This window comes from Ambystoma mexicanum, chromosome 4q (assembly GCF_040938575.1).
Source record: "Ambystoma mexicanum isolate Mex_15411 chromosome 4q, UKY_AmexF1_1, whole genome shotgun sequence".
NCBI classification, from domain to species: Eukaryota; Metazoa; Chordata; class Amphibia; order Caudata; family Ambystomatidae; genus Ambystoma; species Ambystoma mexicanum.
Window position 1 is genome coordinate 900,154,667 of NC_090928.1, and position 15,583 is coordinate 900,170,249.

The following is a 15,583-nucleotide window of genomic DNA, read 5'->3' on the forward strand; positions in this document are numbered from 1 at the left end:
ACACAAGTGACCACAGTTAAAGGGGGTTTATTAAACTTCAACAAGGGTATGATGAATGCCCATCTAATCCTAAATCTGCAGATGGGAGCAAGCTACGACCATCACATAATAATAACGCAGTCCTTGTGGTGTCTTGTCAAAATAAACAGGCATATACTAAAAAAAAAAAAAGTATTGCCAAATTCCTTACCTCTAAATACAAACAGCGTGTGGGAAAATGTTGCAAAAAGAAGGAATTGTTCAAAATGATATGTCAGGATGTTCAGGCCGTTAGCCTCCCTTCCACACGTTTTTAGCACTTGATAAGGCGGTTCACTCGAGCGTAGCACAGTCTCTGGCTTCTTTAGCATGAGGATACAGTTCAATCATAACATCGAGACCTCCTGTATGTAAGTCTCTTTACTCCTCAAAGTCTTTCATCCAGAGGGCCTGATGCAACCAAACAAAAACAATAGGTTCTTTTCCTCTTTGAATTTCTACAAGTATTCACTTTAGGTGATTAACTATTCACCCGGATCCCCCTGAGTTGGGCTCAGAACTCTTTAGTACAATTTTCGTTCCCTTTTGATCTGCCTCAATCAGGCTCAGATCTCTTTAGCACAATGTTATCAGGATATTCTTTCGGGTGACTCACGGTTCGCCGCGGATCCCCCTCAGCCGGACTCGGATCCCCTTTTGAACACAATTAGTCTCCCTCAACCGGGATCGCACCTATTTCAATCAAGTATCGGGCACTTTTGAATGTGCACAGGTTTTAGCTTGACCCGTTTCAGGACCACCTCGACTTTACAATACATTTTCTTTTCATTTGTCCCCTTCGGGGTGTGATACCAAACAGAGACTTTCGAAAAGAGCATGCACGTGGTGCCGGACCACTCTGTGTACAGTATCTACTATTGCTGTCACTCATTTGGTGCATTATTTATGTTTGCATCACTAGCCACATACACCTCATGCACTGTCCTCTTCAAATTCCTTCATGCTATGTTGCTGCGTGCAACCTAGGGTTCCAGATAGCCCGGGTTGGTATCAGTCTCCCTAAATTCACCAGCTGTGCAGCCTTCATTGGCTTTTCTTTGTTGTTGGAGCCAAGGACAGTACCACAGCGGCAACAGCTTCTTCCCGCCTTCACTATCGACGCGAGAGAGCCCCAGGTACCTTCCACACACAATGCAGGAGTTTTCAGCTTTGATTCCCGGTCTTATGTTTTCTATTCTCAAAGGGTCATAAAAGTTACGGTCTTTTGGTGTACAGGTCAAGGGCTCTTCCTTTGTGATCCTTTTCAGTCTCGCCGTTTTTCACCTTGTATTTAACTGCCATCTTGCAACTGCTGCTTTCTCGTGTGCTTTGCCTTGCTCAGAGTGTGCTCTTGTGCTCCGCCTTTTATCCGTGTGGGGAAGTGGGATGGAAGTCAGGTGTGTGTAATAATCAGTAATTGCCAGACCTTGCCTAACCATCGTGTTGGGACATGTCAGGTATACGCCTCGGGTGTTAGTCCGTTTTCCGTCACAGTGAGTTGTCCGTGCGAAAGTGTTTGTGTCGGAAAAGGATCCCTAAGTATCCTACCTGGTAGGATGGGGGAAAGGTGTTGTTAGGGAGAATTCTCATAAATGGCTGATTTCCCTTACCTAATGAGTCCCTCAGCAGCTTTGCTGGATTTCTAGGGTTTATTTTTTTCACCTGATAAGAGTGTGAGCCTTTTTCCCACTCTTACATGTGTTTTGCTGTGTGTATTTTTACCATTTGTGTGATCTGGGGCTCTGGAGCCTCACCTACTCCATGAGCATCCTTTTTATGTGTGTTACACATCACCTTCAGTGCAGTGATACAGGGTTGTCTTTTAGACTTCCCACTGACTCCATTTTTCTGGGACTGCCTACTGTCCCCCAGAAACATGTAAAGTTGCCATTAACTTTATGTAGTCTCTTTAAATCACAGACTCAGTACACCCCATCTTACATGGAGTATTGGAAATGGTTAATTCCTATCCCTGTTTGTCTGTTTCTCTTGGAGCACTGTTTCGCTCCCTTTTCATCAAAACTTGGCTGGTGGCAGTGGTTACTACCCTAATTTTCCTACCGCGGTTATCTTATACAACCATGGTTTTGTTTTAGGCTATTATATTAGGCTCAAACATAAACCTGCTTGACCAAATACATTTTATTTTTGGCTCCGGCTAGGTTTATTCACCATTTATTTTTGTTAAAGTCTTTCTCGTGTTTTACTCTGCGCGCCAAACAAGGGTTGATTCCTTTGTTCGCCGTCTTTTTGCGGGCTTCTGCACAGAAGCCCTCCTTAAGGCGCCTAAAAGTCTCGGTAGGCAGGATCTGAGGGAGGAGTGTTAGGACCCTTGCCATGGGTTCCCTTGGTAACCCAAGTGGCACTCCTGTTTGATTGGCTGGGTGACTGTCCTTGCCAGGACAGCAACCCTGCTGTGTGATTGACAGCCAGGCTGTATGAATGGGGGAAAACGGCATAAAAAGCAGGTCTCTGGGACTGGAAAGGCAGAGTCACCACTGGAACGAAAGAACCAACAAGGAGCTGATGGAGGACCCCTACAACGACTGAACCGCCCGGTGAAGCCCTGCTGCAGGTCTGAATCTTCAAAATCCGACGACAGAGAAGATACTCCAGGAAACTTCTTCTCTTGAGCTGGTGGGACCAACCAGTTTGCCCAAACTGCAAGCCAGGACCCCTCCTCGGGCCGAATTCACTGTACAGAGCTACAGTAGCCAGGAAGGTCGGCCCCTGCTTGGGTTTTAAGGAGCGCACCTTTTATTCGCTGCTTTGCTCTGCTGCTGGTTTCTTCCCTGGGTAGTGCAGGACCCTCCAGTCTTCCTACTTCTTGTCAGTCCGACGGTCGCTTCAGGAACCGTGAGCCTGCAGAAACTACCAGGAACGTCCGCCTCAGCTACAGCTTCCTCTTCGTTTTAAGGTACTGTGCAAATCCGGTTGTTCGTTTCGTTCAACCGCAGTGAAAGTGTTTGAAATCTTTCTCCAAACCAAGGGCTTGTCCTTCTATTCTCTTTGAACTAACTTTTCTGCCAGCCAACCTCGTCCGGAATCCGTGGCACGAACTTTACCGCAAACTACCCTGAACCGTGTGATCTTGAGCAAAAGACTTTGGCCCTAAGCCTTTTCTATCTGATTCTATCACTGTAGTTCCTCTTGCTCAATTGCCCTGGGTACCTACCTGTTGGTGTGGTTCAATTTCTATTAACCTTGTCTTTCCCTCCCTTTTAAATTGCTGGAGTGCCATTTTGCTCCCACTTCATTGTGTGAGCTTAACTTGTCTGGAACTTATTGGGAGTGGTGTGGTGTATTAAGAGTGTGATTTTTAAACTGCTTATAATAGTGTAATGTTATACAACTGAAGAGTAAAATAAATGTATATCCTTTTACTTGAAAACCTTGAGTCAGTGTTTGCCTGAATCATAGTAATTGCTGTCCTTTGTGTAACTATTTGATACTGCTCACTTACTCTTGAGATAAGTCTGGCTGCTCAGCATCACTACCACTTTAACTGTGTAGTACAGGCTTGTACCAAAGGTGAATTTGTACTGTCACTTGTAGTCTTAATTGTGTGTGGTGTTCCCAAGGGGTACTGCATATAATTCTGCCTAACCGGTGTTACAGGGAATGGGATACCGCGTCTCACCGTCCGGTGTCCCACTTCCACCCCCCAAAGAAACCCCATCCAGGTGATCATCCGGCACTGGTCCACCCCCAGGAACTGGATCTAAAAGCAATGGCTTTGTCCTGGCCACCTGAATGACAGATCCCTGGGCACTAGCGGGTGAGACACCTTCAGGTTTCTCACAATACCAACAAGTGAGAGAGAGGAGGCCGAGAGCAGAGAGGGCTGAGAGAGCGAAAACCTGAGAGACGCAGGGAATGCTCCCTATGCATAACAGAGTGGAAGTAGGTGGAGCTCTTGGAGAACGCAGAGCCGATGTGTGACAGAACCCCTCCAGCTCAGAACCAAAAATGCTGAGCAACTAGCGTACGAGAGTGGAAGAAAGGCAAGTAAGGCAGAGGAGAAAGAGCGGTGGTGGCGTGACTATGAAATCAGAGTGGTGGGCATTCTGCCCGTACAACAGCGCTGAGAACATCCAGGGGAGTAAGTTGCGCCCAGTCTGAGTCACTATCCCTATGACATACCAAAGACAAGAACTGCAGATCAGGGACAGAGACGCTGTGGAAAGCAAGCCACGGAGCAGCAACGAGACTGAAAGAGTTTCCAAGGCCCTGCAGGTACCGCAGGCATTTCTCTGGAATTCAGAAAGTAAAACGAGAAACGGAAATACTACAAGCCAAGCGGGATTCTTCATAAGTAAGTGAAACTCATCCCAATACTAATGGGAAAACTATTGCAAATAATCAAGTGAAACAGAACTGTTTGAATGAGATAAGAAGAAATACTAAAACCCTAGAGTGGGAAATAAATAAAATTGGAGGCTGATCACTTTGTGAAAAGGGAAAGCCCATAGATATCTTGAAGCTAATGTAGAGAGCACAGAAAAGAGACATTTGGGGAGAACAAACCTGCGAAGCCAGGAATTCCAAACTCATATATGAAACTGCACCCTGGGAATGGGGGAATTGTAATTGGAACTTGAGCTACTGTAAAAGAGAAGAGAAGAGTGTAGCAGAGATTCAGGAACCCTACAATACGAAGAAAAGGAACCTAAATATACTTAAGCTGACAAGGAAGAATAAGGACCATGGAAGTACCAGTCCTCTAAAAGAACTGCACATTGTGATACAGCGCATGACCAGAGACTATTTGCATATGGTCTACTGAAAGGAGTAAGAGAATTGAAAAGTAGCTTGTGACCAAACACGAGCACCATAAGAAGGGAGTCATTCTACTGACCTTAGTTTTAATAGTGGTAGGGTCAGATAGCTTAGTTTTGGACACAGGATGGATTTGTTTTTGGAAATTCATCCGGACTGACAAGCACCTTAGTAAGAAAGTCAGGGAACACCCCATAGTTATAGAGATAGATATGCCTTATTTTACTTTAAATATAGTATACTACAAGAGCATGCCTTTACCACGTCTGTGTCCTTCTTCTGGTCCCCCTAAGTCTACTGACATTGTCTTTCCATGATAACCAGAATAGGGAGGCCTCTGAGAATCTATCCACTTGGCTGAAGCAGAGAATCCCTATTAACACACCTCTCTATCATCTCCTTCCAGCTCAAACGGGGGCAGGTAAGAGGTCAGTGGACACGTATGTAAAGCACTTGTTGGCTCCATGCCAGATCAGCACATGCTTACGTGCGGCCGGTGTTCATGTTGATCAGTTGATCATTTTCACTCTTTATTGTGAATGTCGTTCAATGGCAGAGTTTTGATGTGGTTCACCAAGAAAGAATGTGCCAGTATCCCTCTGTGTACAGGTACAAATGGAGCCAATCATTGCTTTAGATTGCTATATATTTGTCAAAAAACCTTGGCAAAGACAACAGTTTGGGATTTTGTGTAGGAATGCAAATACATTTGCCAGGCACTGCCACTATCCAACCATAAAATGGCAACAGCTAGAAAATAGTGGGGTGCACATCGGCATATGGTGTCACTTCCTAGGAAATTCATGTATAATACCTTTGTTTACGCACAACATGTTGGCCTTGCCATTATTTTTTTTTAAAACAGGACTTTAATGCAAGGAACAGATGGGAGGAAGCACATATTGCCATAATTCAAATGGGTAAAGGGACACTTGGGTAAGACATTTATATTACACCAGGGAACCATTTGCAACTGCAATTAAGTCATTAATCCTCAGAAGACTGCTTGGATAGAAAAAGAATTGTCAGGCCTTACACAGCACAACATTTGATGTTACTGCATGATATCATAAGATCTCTATGAGTTAGCGCTATGTTTTGGATGGGGAGGATCAGGTAGTGGGTTGGGATAGCCATCGAAATCAGCATGGCCATTGGTAGTCAAATGTGTGGGTAAAAGGCCAAGCACCCACAAGCGACATGTCCAGCCTCACATTTCTCCTAACTATATGCCAATGCAATGGTTTTGGCATATAGTTGGTGCTAAAGTGCTATGTACTATGCAAAACTAAAAATAGATTTTTATGCCATATAATAATTAGGGGATTGCTGTACTACAGAATTAAAGTGTTTCTTGATCCAGAGATATTAAACCAAGTACCATATGATGAAGCGCAAAATTAAGGACAGCCTTCTGAGTTTGGCCTAGCAGAAAAAAGTGATGGTAACAAACGACCTCTATTTTTATTGCACCACAAAGGTTTGGTTGTAATGTGAAGGGAAACCCCCAGCACTTGGTTTGGAATACTCACTGATGATAAATGCCCCAATTTCCCCAGTGGGGTCCTATGGTTGGGGACCAGCTGCAACAAACTGCCAGATGTACACCCCAATAGATTTGTTCGTAAATGTGTTTTTAATGTTTAGGTTTAATTTCCCCCCACTAGGCACATTTTAGTTAGATACAGTCTATTGACTGTTCATCTGGCAGTCTGTAGATTTTGTAATAATCCAGATGAGTTTGAGAGCATGAAGCACCTTATGATTAAGTGTCTTGCACGTTTGACCAAATGTATGTTGTATTTTAAATGTTTTATACATTCCATGGCTTTTATGGATTGTGAAATGTTATGGTCTACTTGCTTAGCTGGAAGTACCTCCTCCGTGCTACTGGTGACAGTTGGTTTTTATCATTGTCACTAGGTGATTAAGTCCTGTGTTTTTACATTTCATTTATAGGATCAATTGCATCTATTTTTGCTTTTGATTAAAATGTAACATTGAAATTGCTATTTTGTTTTTTATTTTGTTAAGGGTATGTTTTCATAACCAAATCACAATAAATACAAAAATTCAACATTTTTATGCCATATCAATTAGGGCATTGCTCTCTTACAGAATAATAGCATTTTTTGATCAAGAAATGTTGAACCAAGTACCATATTGTGAAACACAAAATAAAGGACCTTCTTCTGAGTTTGGCTGAGCAGAGAAAAGTTACGGTAACAAATGACCTCTACTTTTATCGCACTGCAAAATTCTAAGTTTGGTTGTAATGTGAAGGGAAAACATCCAACACTTGCCTTGAAATTGTCACCTGTGATAAATGATGACATTTCCCCAGTGGAGTCCTATGGTTGGGAACCAGTTGCAACAAACTGCCACTTGTAATTTGGCAGTTGTATTACCATTACGAGTGGTGGTAAGATCCAAGTTGGTAGTGTTTCTGCAGGAAATACCCCCCAACTCTGAATGAGTCTTCAGTTTAAATTGCATGTACAACTGTGCAAAGAACAACTCTTTTGACTTTTCAATGAAACCTTACTTCTCCTGAAAGATTTAATCCCAACTCGCCCTTTTCACCTTTTGATTGCTATGAATCTTTTCCACAGGATCATTTTTGTAACTTTTGTTCTTGTGCTCTTTTCTTTCTGGAGAAAACGTTTACAGCCGCTTTGGTACTGTTGACACTTTCAACTACCACTTGCTATCATGAGTTTCCAGGACCTTTGGCATTCGTGATTTGGAGAGTGATGCAACATTTGGATTAGCCTTAGTTGGTTCTCTACACAACATTGATTAAGGAAGGGTTGATATGGCTATCACGCAGAGCTTTTTACCTTGTGCAAATGTCGTGCTCTTGATATAAAACGTTAACTTTTTTATTGATTCAAATGCAATCTTATATCATGTGCAATAATGAATACCGAGTTAGATTTCTTTTCTGTTTCTTTTGTACAATATAGTACATTCCTGTTTTTTTCTTTTCAGGAGTTTATGATATCCCTGAGTGACAGGCTATTTGAAGCTTTGTTTCCTGGCTCCTCCCATCCAACTAGGTTTTCTGCATTGACCATACTAGAATCAATAGCTGAAATATTTTCGCCTTCAGAAGGTAAGAAGTTAACAAGATTATGGGTTATTCATTTTTTAATATTTGCACCATTAATCCTATGTATTCACTTCAGGTTCTGCCTGGTCCCCATACTTTTTGCTTTAAAAAGAGTTGAATTGTATAAGACAAAAACCATTTGTAAAATAATGTCATTTTTCTCTTTATGGTGTAACATGGTTTCTGATGCTTGTGAATCTGCTTATAAATCGCATGCTGTGCATATAGTCCGACATCCAGTGCTAATCGTGGAGTATGCATCTTTTTTTCAGAGATCGAAAAGGGACATCAACATGGGTGTATTTGTAACTCTATGCCTAAGGTGACGTGTAGTGTACCCAAAATCTTCACATGTCAATGTCCCCGAGATAGTTTTTTTACACCTTTCTGGGCGTTTGCTTAACTGCAGAGCTCATCAGTCGAGTTTATATTGCTACTTGTTTGTGGGCGATTTATCGTCCTATCTCCGATGGCTGTTTGAAGACTATCGACAACCTTCTCGACGGCTGATCCTGTTTTGCTGATCCACCACCTCTGGCAACTTAACGGCTGTTTCTTCTCGGTGTCCGCCCTCAGGCCCGGCCTTACAGTAGGGAGAGTGGAGACACATTTCTGCTCACTTCTCTATAGAATGCCTTTTGCATGCCCTTCCCCCCTCTTCGTCAATTCATCTGGCTGCGTTTTCAATTCTCTTTCGAGCAAACTCTACAATTTTGCCCATCGTGTAACGACAAATTCCCTTGTAAGGACACTCATGGAGTGTGCAATAGGTGCCTCCCTCGTGACCACGTCTAACAGCATTTCAAGGCCTGTAAGCTCTTTCGCCTAAGACCGTTAAGGACAGGCACACCAAGTAGTGGGCGGCCTACACCATTCAGGCCGAGAGTCCCTCTCCCGCCGTCGCCTTGGACAAGGAGTCTGTAAGCGGCCGCAGCTCCAAATCTGAGCTCGTAGATGTTACGGTGTGTCTACCAACGCCACGATAAGCATGTCGTCGGCAGTGCAATGGGGAGTTCACACCCCAGTGACAAAGACCCACACCTTTTCTGTAAAACCAAACACACAACCCCTTGGCCTCATTTGAAGGATTTGTCAAAGAAGCCCTTGACACCCGTAGGCTCAGGCCTCCAGATAAGGTGCGTACTAGGCCTTTTTACGCATGAGAATCTTGTAAATACAACAGCGTTATTATTTTCCTGTGTAAATTTACACACAGGTTTAGAGCAGAGGGCAATGCAAAGTTCAAGTTACTTGACAGAAACCCGAAGGCTTCTTTAGATTTTTATCTAAATGGATAAAGCCATGAATAAAAACCACTGAAACCGAATGTATTTCTCTGAAGCCTTTCAAAAAAAGAAACTGCACACTGTGACAAAAGGAATTGTTTATTTCCATTCAGCTTCCGCTGTGTTGCGGCTCATGGAGCAAATAGAAGCACTGTGCGTATTTATTATCCTAGCATTTTAGGATTATAAAATTAATAAGATGGAAAACTAAGTTGCAATTGAGAATTAATATTTTGTAACAAATTATGCTTTTTTCCCCAGTGAAAGAAAACCAGTATTGCACATTTGTATTTATCAGAGTTCCTGTGCTGTGTGCATAACCATGCTAAGGCAGATCCCTTTTACACTTATAATTTAATGTACACTCTAATTATAAAAAAAAGTGGGTAAAATGATGACTATCCATGATCTAGTTTACATCCATTCAACCCTGCAGTCAATGGGGTATGTTACTGTAAATGGTCAGTGGCAGCAGAGTCTTTGCTCAAGGGTGAGTGATTGTCATTACACCAATCACAGGTGTTCTAGCCTCTCAAATCTTCAAGACTATAATTAAAACATCCAAAACCTGACTCCCCAGGAAGTGCAAAGCTGTTCAAAAACAAACAAATGAAAATTACATTTGTAATTGAAATAGAAGCTTAGTAGAAACTATCCCTGTGATAATCCAGATAGATATTTAACTTTATGTAGCGCTTCATGCATGGTTCGTCCAACATCTAGGCACTGTGATTATTCTACCTCAGTTGATACTTAGTTAACTGACCTCTGAAGTATGTTAGCCAATAAGATAGCTCAGCTGGTTGAGCACTCGTTGCTGCGATATGTGCGTGATCTGTAGGTTGCAGGTTCGCATCCTGGCAAGGCCAACTCAGCCTTTTTCCTTTCGAAGTCGATAAAGGAGTACTGACTTTGGTTTGGTGATAATTGTGTTAAATATGTTCTATGTACAGCGCTTCGCCAAAAGCGCTATATAAATGACCATTTGACCGTGGTATTAGATATAGAATGTAGCATGGAGTCTTGCCACTCTGCACTGTTGTATCATAACATTGGCATACCATTAGGTAGTAATAGCGCCAGGAAATGGGAAATTAGGACTTTCATTAAATATCAAGACAATTCTGCTATCAAACCTCAAAACACACAATACAATTCATGCTTGCTTTACTATGTATTTGGCTTGTTTTCTTTTCTGTTTTCAACATTTAAATATATACAGGAGAGATCAAATGGCCAGACCTTAGAGAAATAATGAAAGGTGTATTCTGTCACAATGCAGAAAGCTGCTGCATGTTAATGATTTTCATACCGTTTTTGCACGCATCGGCTGCATGTCACATTGTAAGGGATCACTATGAGCAGGAGTTAGGTTAACAAAAATGTGTCTTTATTGACTTCAAAAATGGTAACAAAAGAAAATTAGAACCCCTGTTTAGAGTCCAAAATGTGTTATCAGTAGGCTTGGTTAGAGTATAAGGAAAAAAACGTAGTTTAGTCTTCGTATGCCCACTGGAACTTCTCGGCTGCTTCCTCACCCTCTGCTGACCTCTGCAACAGAAAGGAAATGAATCCGTCAGTTTTTCCTTATCTCCTCCCTTATATAGGGGCTTGGACAATTCCACCCAATCAGGATGCTTCCCCGCCCGAAAGCTTGAAAAGCCCCTCCAAGCCCCCCCCTTCCTTGGAGGATCCTGGTCGCCATAATGGAGCCCGCACTGGTGCCTCGTGGAGAACGCTGGTTTTCATTGTAAAAGTACACAGTAAGTTCTGTGATACAATAATGCTGTCTTCTACAGTTTTCTGTGGCGCATTCTTTTGTTTATTAACACGCTCGTATGGTTTTCTGTTCTGGTCATTATAACTGCGGTTTGACTTCGAAAGGAACTTGCTGCCCTTGATCTGAAAACAAGTTTTTCCCTTGGCTGCCTGAGCCGGCTCTGACTTCAGAGGGAACGTGTTGCCTTTGATGTGTAAACTATTTACATGAGTCATGTCTATTCCCGCGGCTGCCTGAGCCGGTGCTTTTATGAAGTCTGTACTTGTATGGCCGCAGCCGTGAATATCAGGGCCTGTGTGCGTTTCGTTTTCATGATCCAGCACTGTTTTATTTTCTGTCTCTTGTCCCCACCAACCCTCCTTTGGGTTTTCCGTGCCTGGAGCTTCTGTCAGGTTGTCAAACACATACATTTTACTCTCTTGCAAGGGAGAAAATACTTTTTTACTCTCTTAAAATCATATTTACTCTCAAAGTTTAAAAATAGAGAGTAAAATACTCCCACCTCAAAATCTTATCTGGAGCACTGCGTAGGCCTGACGAAAAGTTTGGCGGCACCTACTGAACCTCGCGGTTCAGGGCCCACTGCTCCTCCGCGTTCTCGTCCAGCGCAAGGCCCTAAGGCTTCAGCCTTACCAGGCGCTTCCCATAGAACTTTGGTGCACGATGCAATAGCGTTGAAAGATGTGCCGAAACGTTTATCTCTTGAAAAGACACTTCAAACCTTCGGGAGAACCTCCAAGGACCATTCTCATGGTTTAGGCCTTAAGAAGGCCTCCCCTTTACCTAATGGATATTCTTCAGCCTCTCCCCTTTATCCCAGGCACTAATGCTGAATCTTACTCAAGCTGCACCATCTGTCCCTCCCATTGATGACTCTTCTTCCTCATTCTGGACCAGGGAAAAATGTGGCCTGGACAAGATGTCTGAGTTCATAAACATTTCAGCTAAATTTGAGGAATTTCTTTTAAAAGGCCTCAGCCTATTGTCAATTGCCCAAGGGCTTCCAAGTCACCTTGACACCATTCTCTTGATGCTCGAGTTTCATTTCCACCTACACACCGTCTCCCTGAAACTCCTGTGGATATTGTGGAGAAGTCATTCTGCAATTGTATTCGCTCTCCACTCTTGCTTCTCCACTCTTTTTGACTGCTTACTCTCTTTTCTCTCCTCCTTTCCCTTCTCCCTTTTCCTCCCCTTACTTTCTTCTATGCACTTACTCTATCAGAATTGTCCCTGGACCTAATATGATAGCAACCTCGTCTGTTTCCTCCACCCTCCCATTACTGTTTCTTCCTCCCCACCACCCTTCCAGCACTATCTGAAATGTTGTCAGGCCTAGTACGATAGTCGCTTGTTTTGTTCCTCCCCTCCCTTTCTGCACCCCTCTCCCTCACCTTTTATTTTTCTCTGGCCCTACCAGAAATGTCGTCAGGCCTAGTACGGTAGTCGCCTGTCTGTTTCCATTTCCTTCCCACTCTCCCCCTCCCTTCCTTATCTATGTCTTAGCTCTTGCACTATCTGAAATGTCGTCAGGCCGAGTACGATGGTTAATTTCACATCCTTACTGTTCATGGCCTGTACGAATGTGGTTGTATTTTCCCTTGTTCTCTCCCTTGCCTTGAAGCGCTTTGAAACACATTGTGTATAGGCGCTGTATAAATAAACGATCATATCATATCATTCAGGGACTGGGACGAAGAGGAGGGCTGGGGAGGCATGCAGGAATCAAGGACAGGCAGGCAGGCTTAATGGCTTTTGGCAAGGTCAGGCAATTAGTTCTAAGAGCCTCCACCTGAAACCAATTAACCCATCTGAGGGGCATAAAAGGCTGCAGCAGGAAGGAGCAGTAGAAAGAAGCTGAAGCAGGAGCTGGAATTGTCGGCAGAAGGAACAGAACACAAGACTGGCATTTGTTAATGTTATGTTAATGTTAAAGGACATTTGTACCGCGCACTATCACCACGAGAGTGGTCACCTGGTGCTCTGGCGGCTCGGAAAGAGGAGGGGAGGTTGAGTTAGTGGGAGGAAGCAGGAAAAGTATAAGAGAGCAGTGATGTGCTGTTGGCAGCCTCAGCCCGGTGGGTCCGTTGGCCGGGCCTGGGGTGTTTGCGGCCAATAGTCGTCGTGTACTGTTGTGCAAGACTATGTGTGTTTTTGTTTTGTTGTTGCAATGTAGTGAAGTTTGTGCGGTTTGTTCTGCTGTAGGTTTTGGCTGTGTTTGGTTTGGAGTTTGAGAGATGTATGCAGAAAGGGAAATTGTTAGTAGGGTTGGTTAGTTTGCGACTCTATCCTGAATTGAGGCGCTCGGCTTGCGTATTCTCCCCTGATGTGGCTCTGTCCTGATCTGGGTCCGACTGGCATATAAGGTTCCTTACTCCTCTGGCCCCCACCTCTAACAAGCTCTCTCATAGCTCCCACATCATGGAGAGGGGTCTCCCAGTCCTGATAGCATGGGAGGGCGCCTTGGCACCTATAGATTGGGGACTATTTTTTTGTAAGTTTCCCAGAATAATTATTTAATGATTTATTTTTGGGAGGTCTTCGAGAGAAATTATTTTGGCTATTTCTGGGTGGTTTTCCAGAAAAAAAAAATTTTGGTGGGTTATTTTTTGAGGGTCTTTTAGAAAAAAAACTTTGACCATTTCTGGGGGGCCTTTTAGAAAATTATTTTATATATTTGTAGAAAGTTATTTTAGAGCGGTTATTAGAAATCCTTTTATTTTGGGTAATGAATAGGTTTAAAGTGCAATATAGTAGCTTTCTTAGAAGTAATGGGAGTTTGGGGTAAAGTAACTTGAGAACTGATTTGAGGAGAGGCCAAGCAATTTAGAAATATCGTGAGGAAAGGAGCCAAGATAAAGAGTATCCTGCGTCGTAAAGACGTAACAGAAGGAATCGTATCTAGAGCCACATTTGCGGGCAACATAGACTACAGATTTGTTTAAAGACAATCCAAAGAGAACGGTTGACATCCCAATCGGAGTATCATTAGGGGCAAGTTAGTCTCGAAGGATGTAGACTAAAAATGTATGTGCTGGCTAGTCTGTCATGTTTGTCTAATTGTGTTATGTGTTGTGTATTTGTATGAATTTTTATGATAAAAAGTTAAGAAAAATGTTTGCACCAAGCCAGAAAATAAAGTGATCAATAATGTAGAAAATAGGAAGCAAAAAGAAAAGAGCTACGGATGAGAATGCACATGTGTGTGTTGTTTAAATTATTATAAACGAAATATTAGTCGAGATAATGTAAAATAAAGTTTGAAAATGTGGTCATTTTTGAACCTCTGTAAAAACTGAAATATGGTATATGCTCGGTTAATTCTTGCATTTGCCAATAATAGACGAGCTGAGCTGCTTAAATAACTTCATACACTAGCAAAATGAAGTCCAGATAAGACTTGACATGGTGTGAAAAAATGGTGGCTGAAGCTGTTTTACAGTCGGCTGCGTAGGTTTCAGAAGAAAGGGCTGTAATTCTGCCAATACTTTCCTTTCTTGTTTTAAAAAAAAAGTACAGATAACAAGATGGCAGCACATGAGAATGTTGGAGACTAAATTATATTCTCTTAAAAAGAAAAAAAGGGAAGTACGTAGCTTGACGGTTGGCCAAGATAGATTGCGCTGCTAAACGTGGACAGTGTTTTGCTTAAAGGATTATGTCATGATGCCTGACCAGCAGCCCCGGAAGCAGGCATCAAGTTATTCCAAGCAAGCCCAACAACCCCTGCTAGGGGCCATTTGGGTGCAGTCCTGGCGTCTATGGCGCCAGGCTCATATGGAGAGTCAGTCCTGGCGCCATAGGCGCCAGGCTCATAGATTAAAACTTACCTGATGCAGACCATGCTGCAAACTTACCTGATGCAGACTATGCTGCAGAGCTCCAAGCCAAAAGAGGCTTGGAAAGGACTACTTTACCTAGGGACTATTTTTTACTCGGGTGGAGTCGGGGAGGAATACTTACCTGGGACTACTTTGGAGGCTATTTAAACCACGCCCGAAGAGCAGCACACGCTTCGCGTTATTCTGCATCCAGCAGCGTAACGCTCACTGTGCCTGCAAGTCTGCATCCAGTCTTCTGCCACGCCCGCATCAAGTCTGGAGCTCCTAGAAAAAGGGAGAAAGAAGGAGAAAAGGTTAGAACAAGAGCAATACCTTTGATCCTTACCTGAATTCCCGATCCACCGCGCCTTCGAGCTGGAAGAAAGAAGTTATTTTATGCGCGTCGCCGCGCCTGCTGCAGCGCCACGCTGAACTCACCGGCCTTTGCAGCATCTTCACTATTCACCGCATCCTTCTGCATGTTCCTGTCGCACTCCGGCACCTAAGGGGAACACAAGAACAGCAAGGTGAGCCAAGGGAATAAACAGAGGCAATATTAGTTACCCCCCCATAGACTTACCTGATTTTACCGCCGGGGGTACTATTCCTCTTCACGGGTCGGCACAGCCTCCACCTCATCTTCGCCGTACCCCGGCCCCTAAGGGGAAACAAAAGGACAGTAAGGTGAAACAAAGGGACAAACCAGGGGAAACCTCCTCTCCACAATAGACTTACCTAATTTTACCGTGGGAGGCATTATTCCCCGAGACTTCATGATTTCTCTCAG

General features: G+C 43.3%; 1 protein-coding gene across 4 annotated transcripts in view; it reads left to right on the forward strand.

Annotated features, from left to right (window-relative positions):
* Window positions 1-15,583, forward strand: part of THADA (THADA armadillo repeat containing) — a 2,999,906-nt gene that overhangs the window by 727,309 nt on the left and 2,257,014 nt on the right. For all 4 annotated transcript variants that reach the window (XM_069608464.1, XM_069608463.1, XM_069608465.1 and 1 more), the window contains exon 15: window positions 7,789-7,912. In XM_069608464.1, coding sequence (XP_069464565.1) covers window positions 7,789-7,912 — 124 coding nt within the window. The remainder of the gene's footprint in view (window positions 1-7,788; window positions 7,913-15,583) is intronic.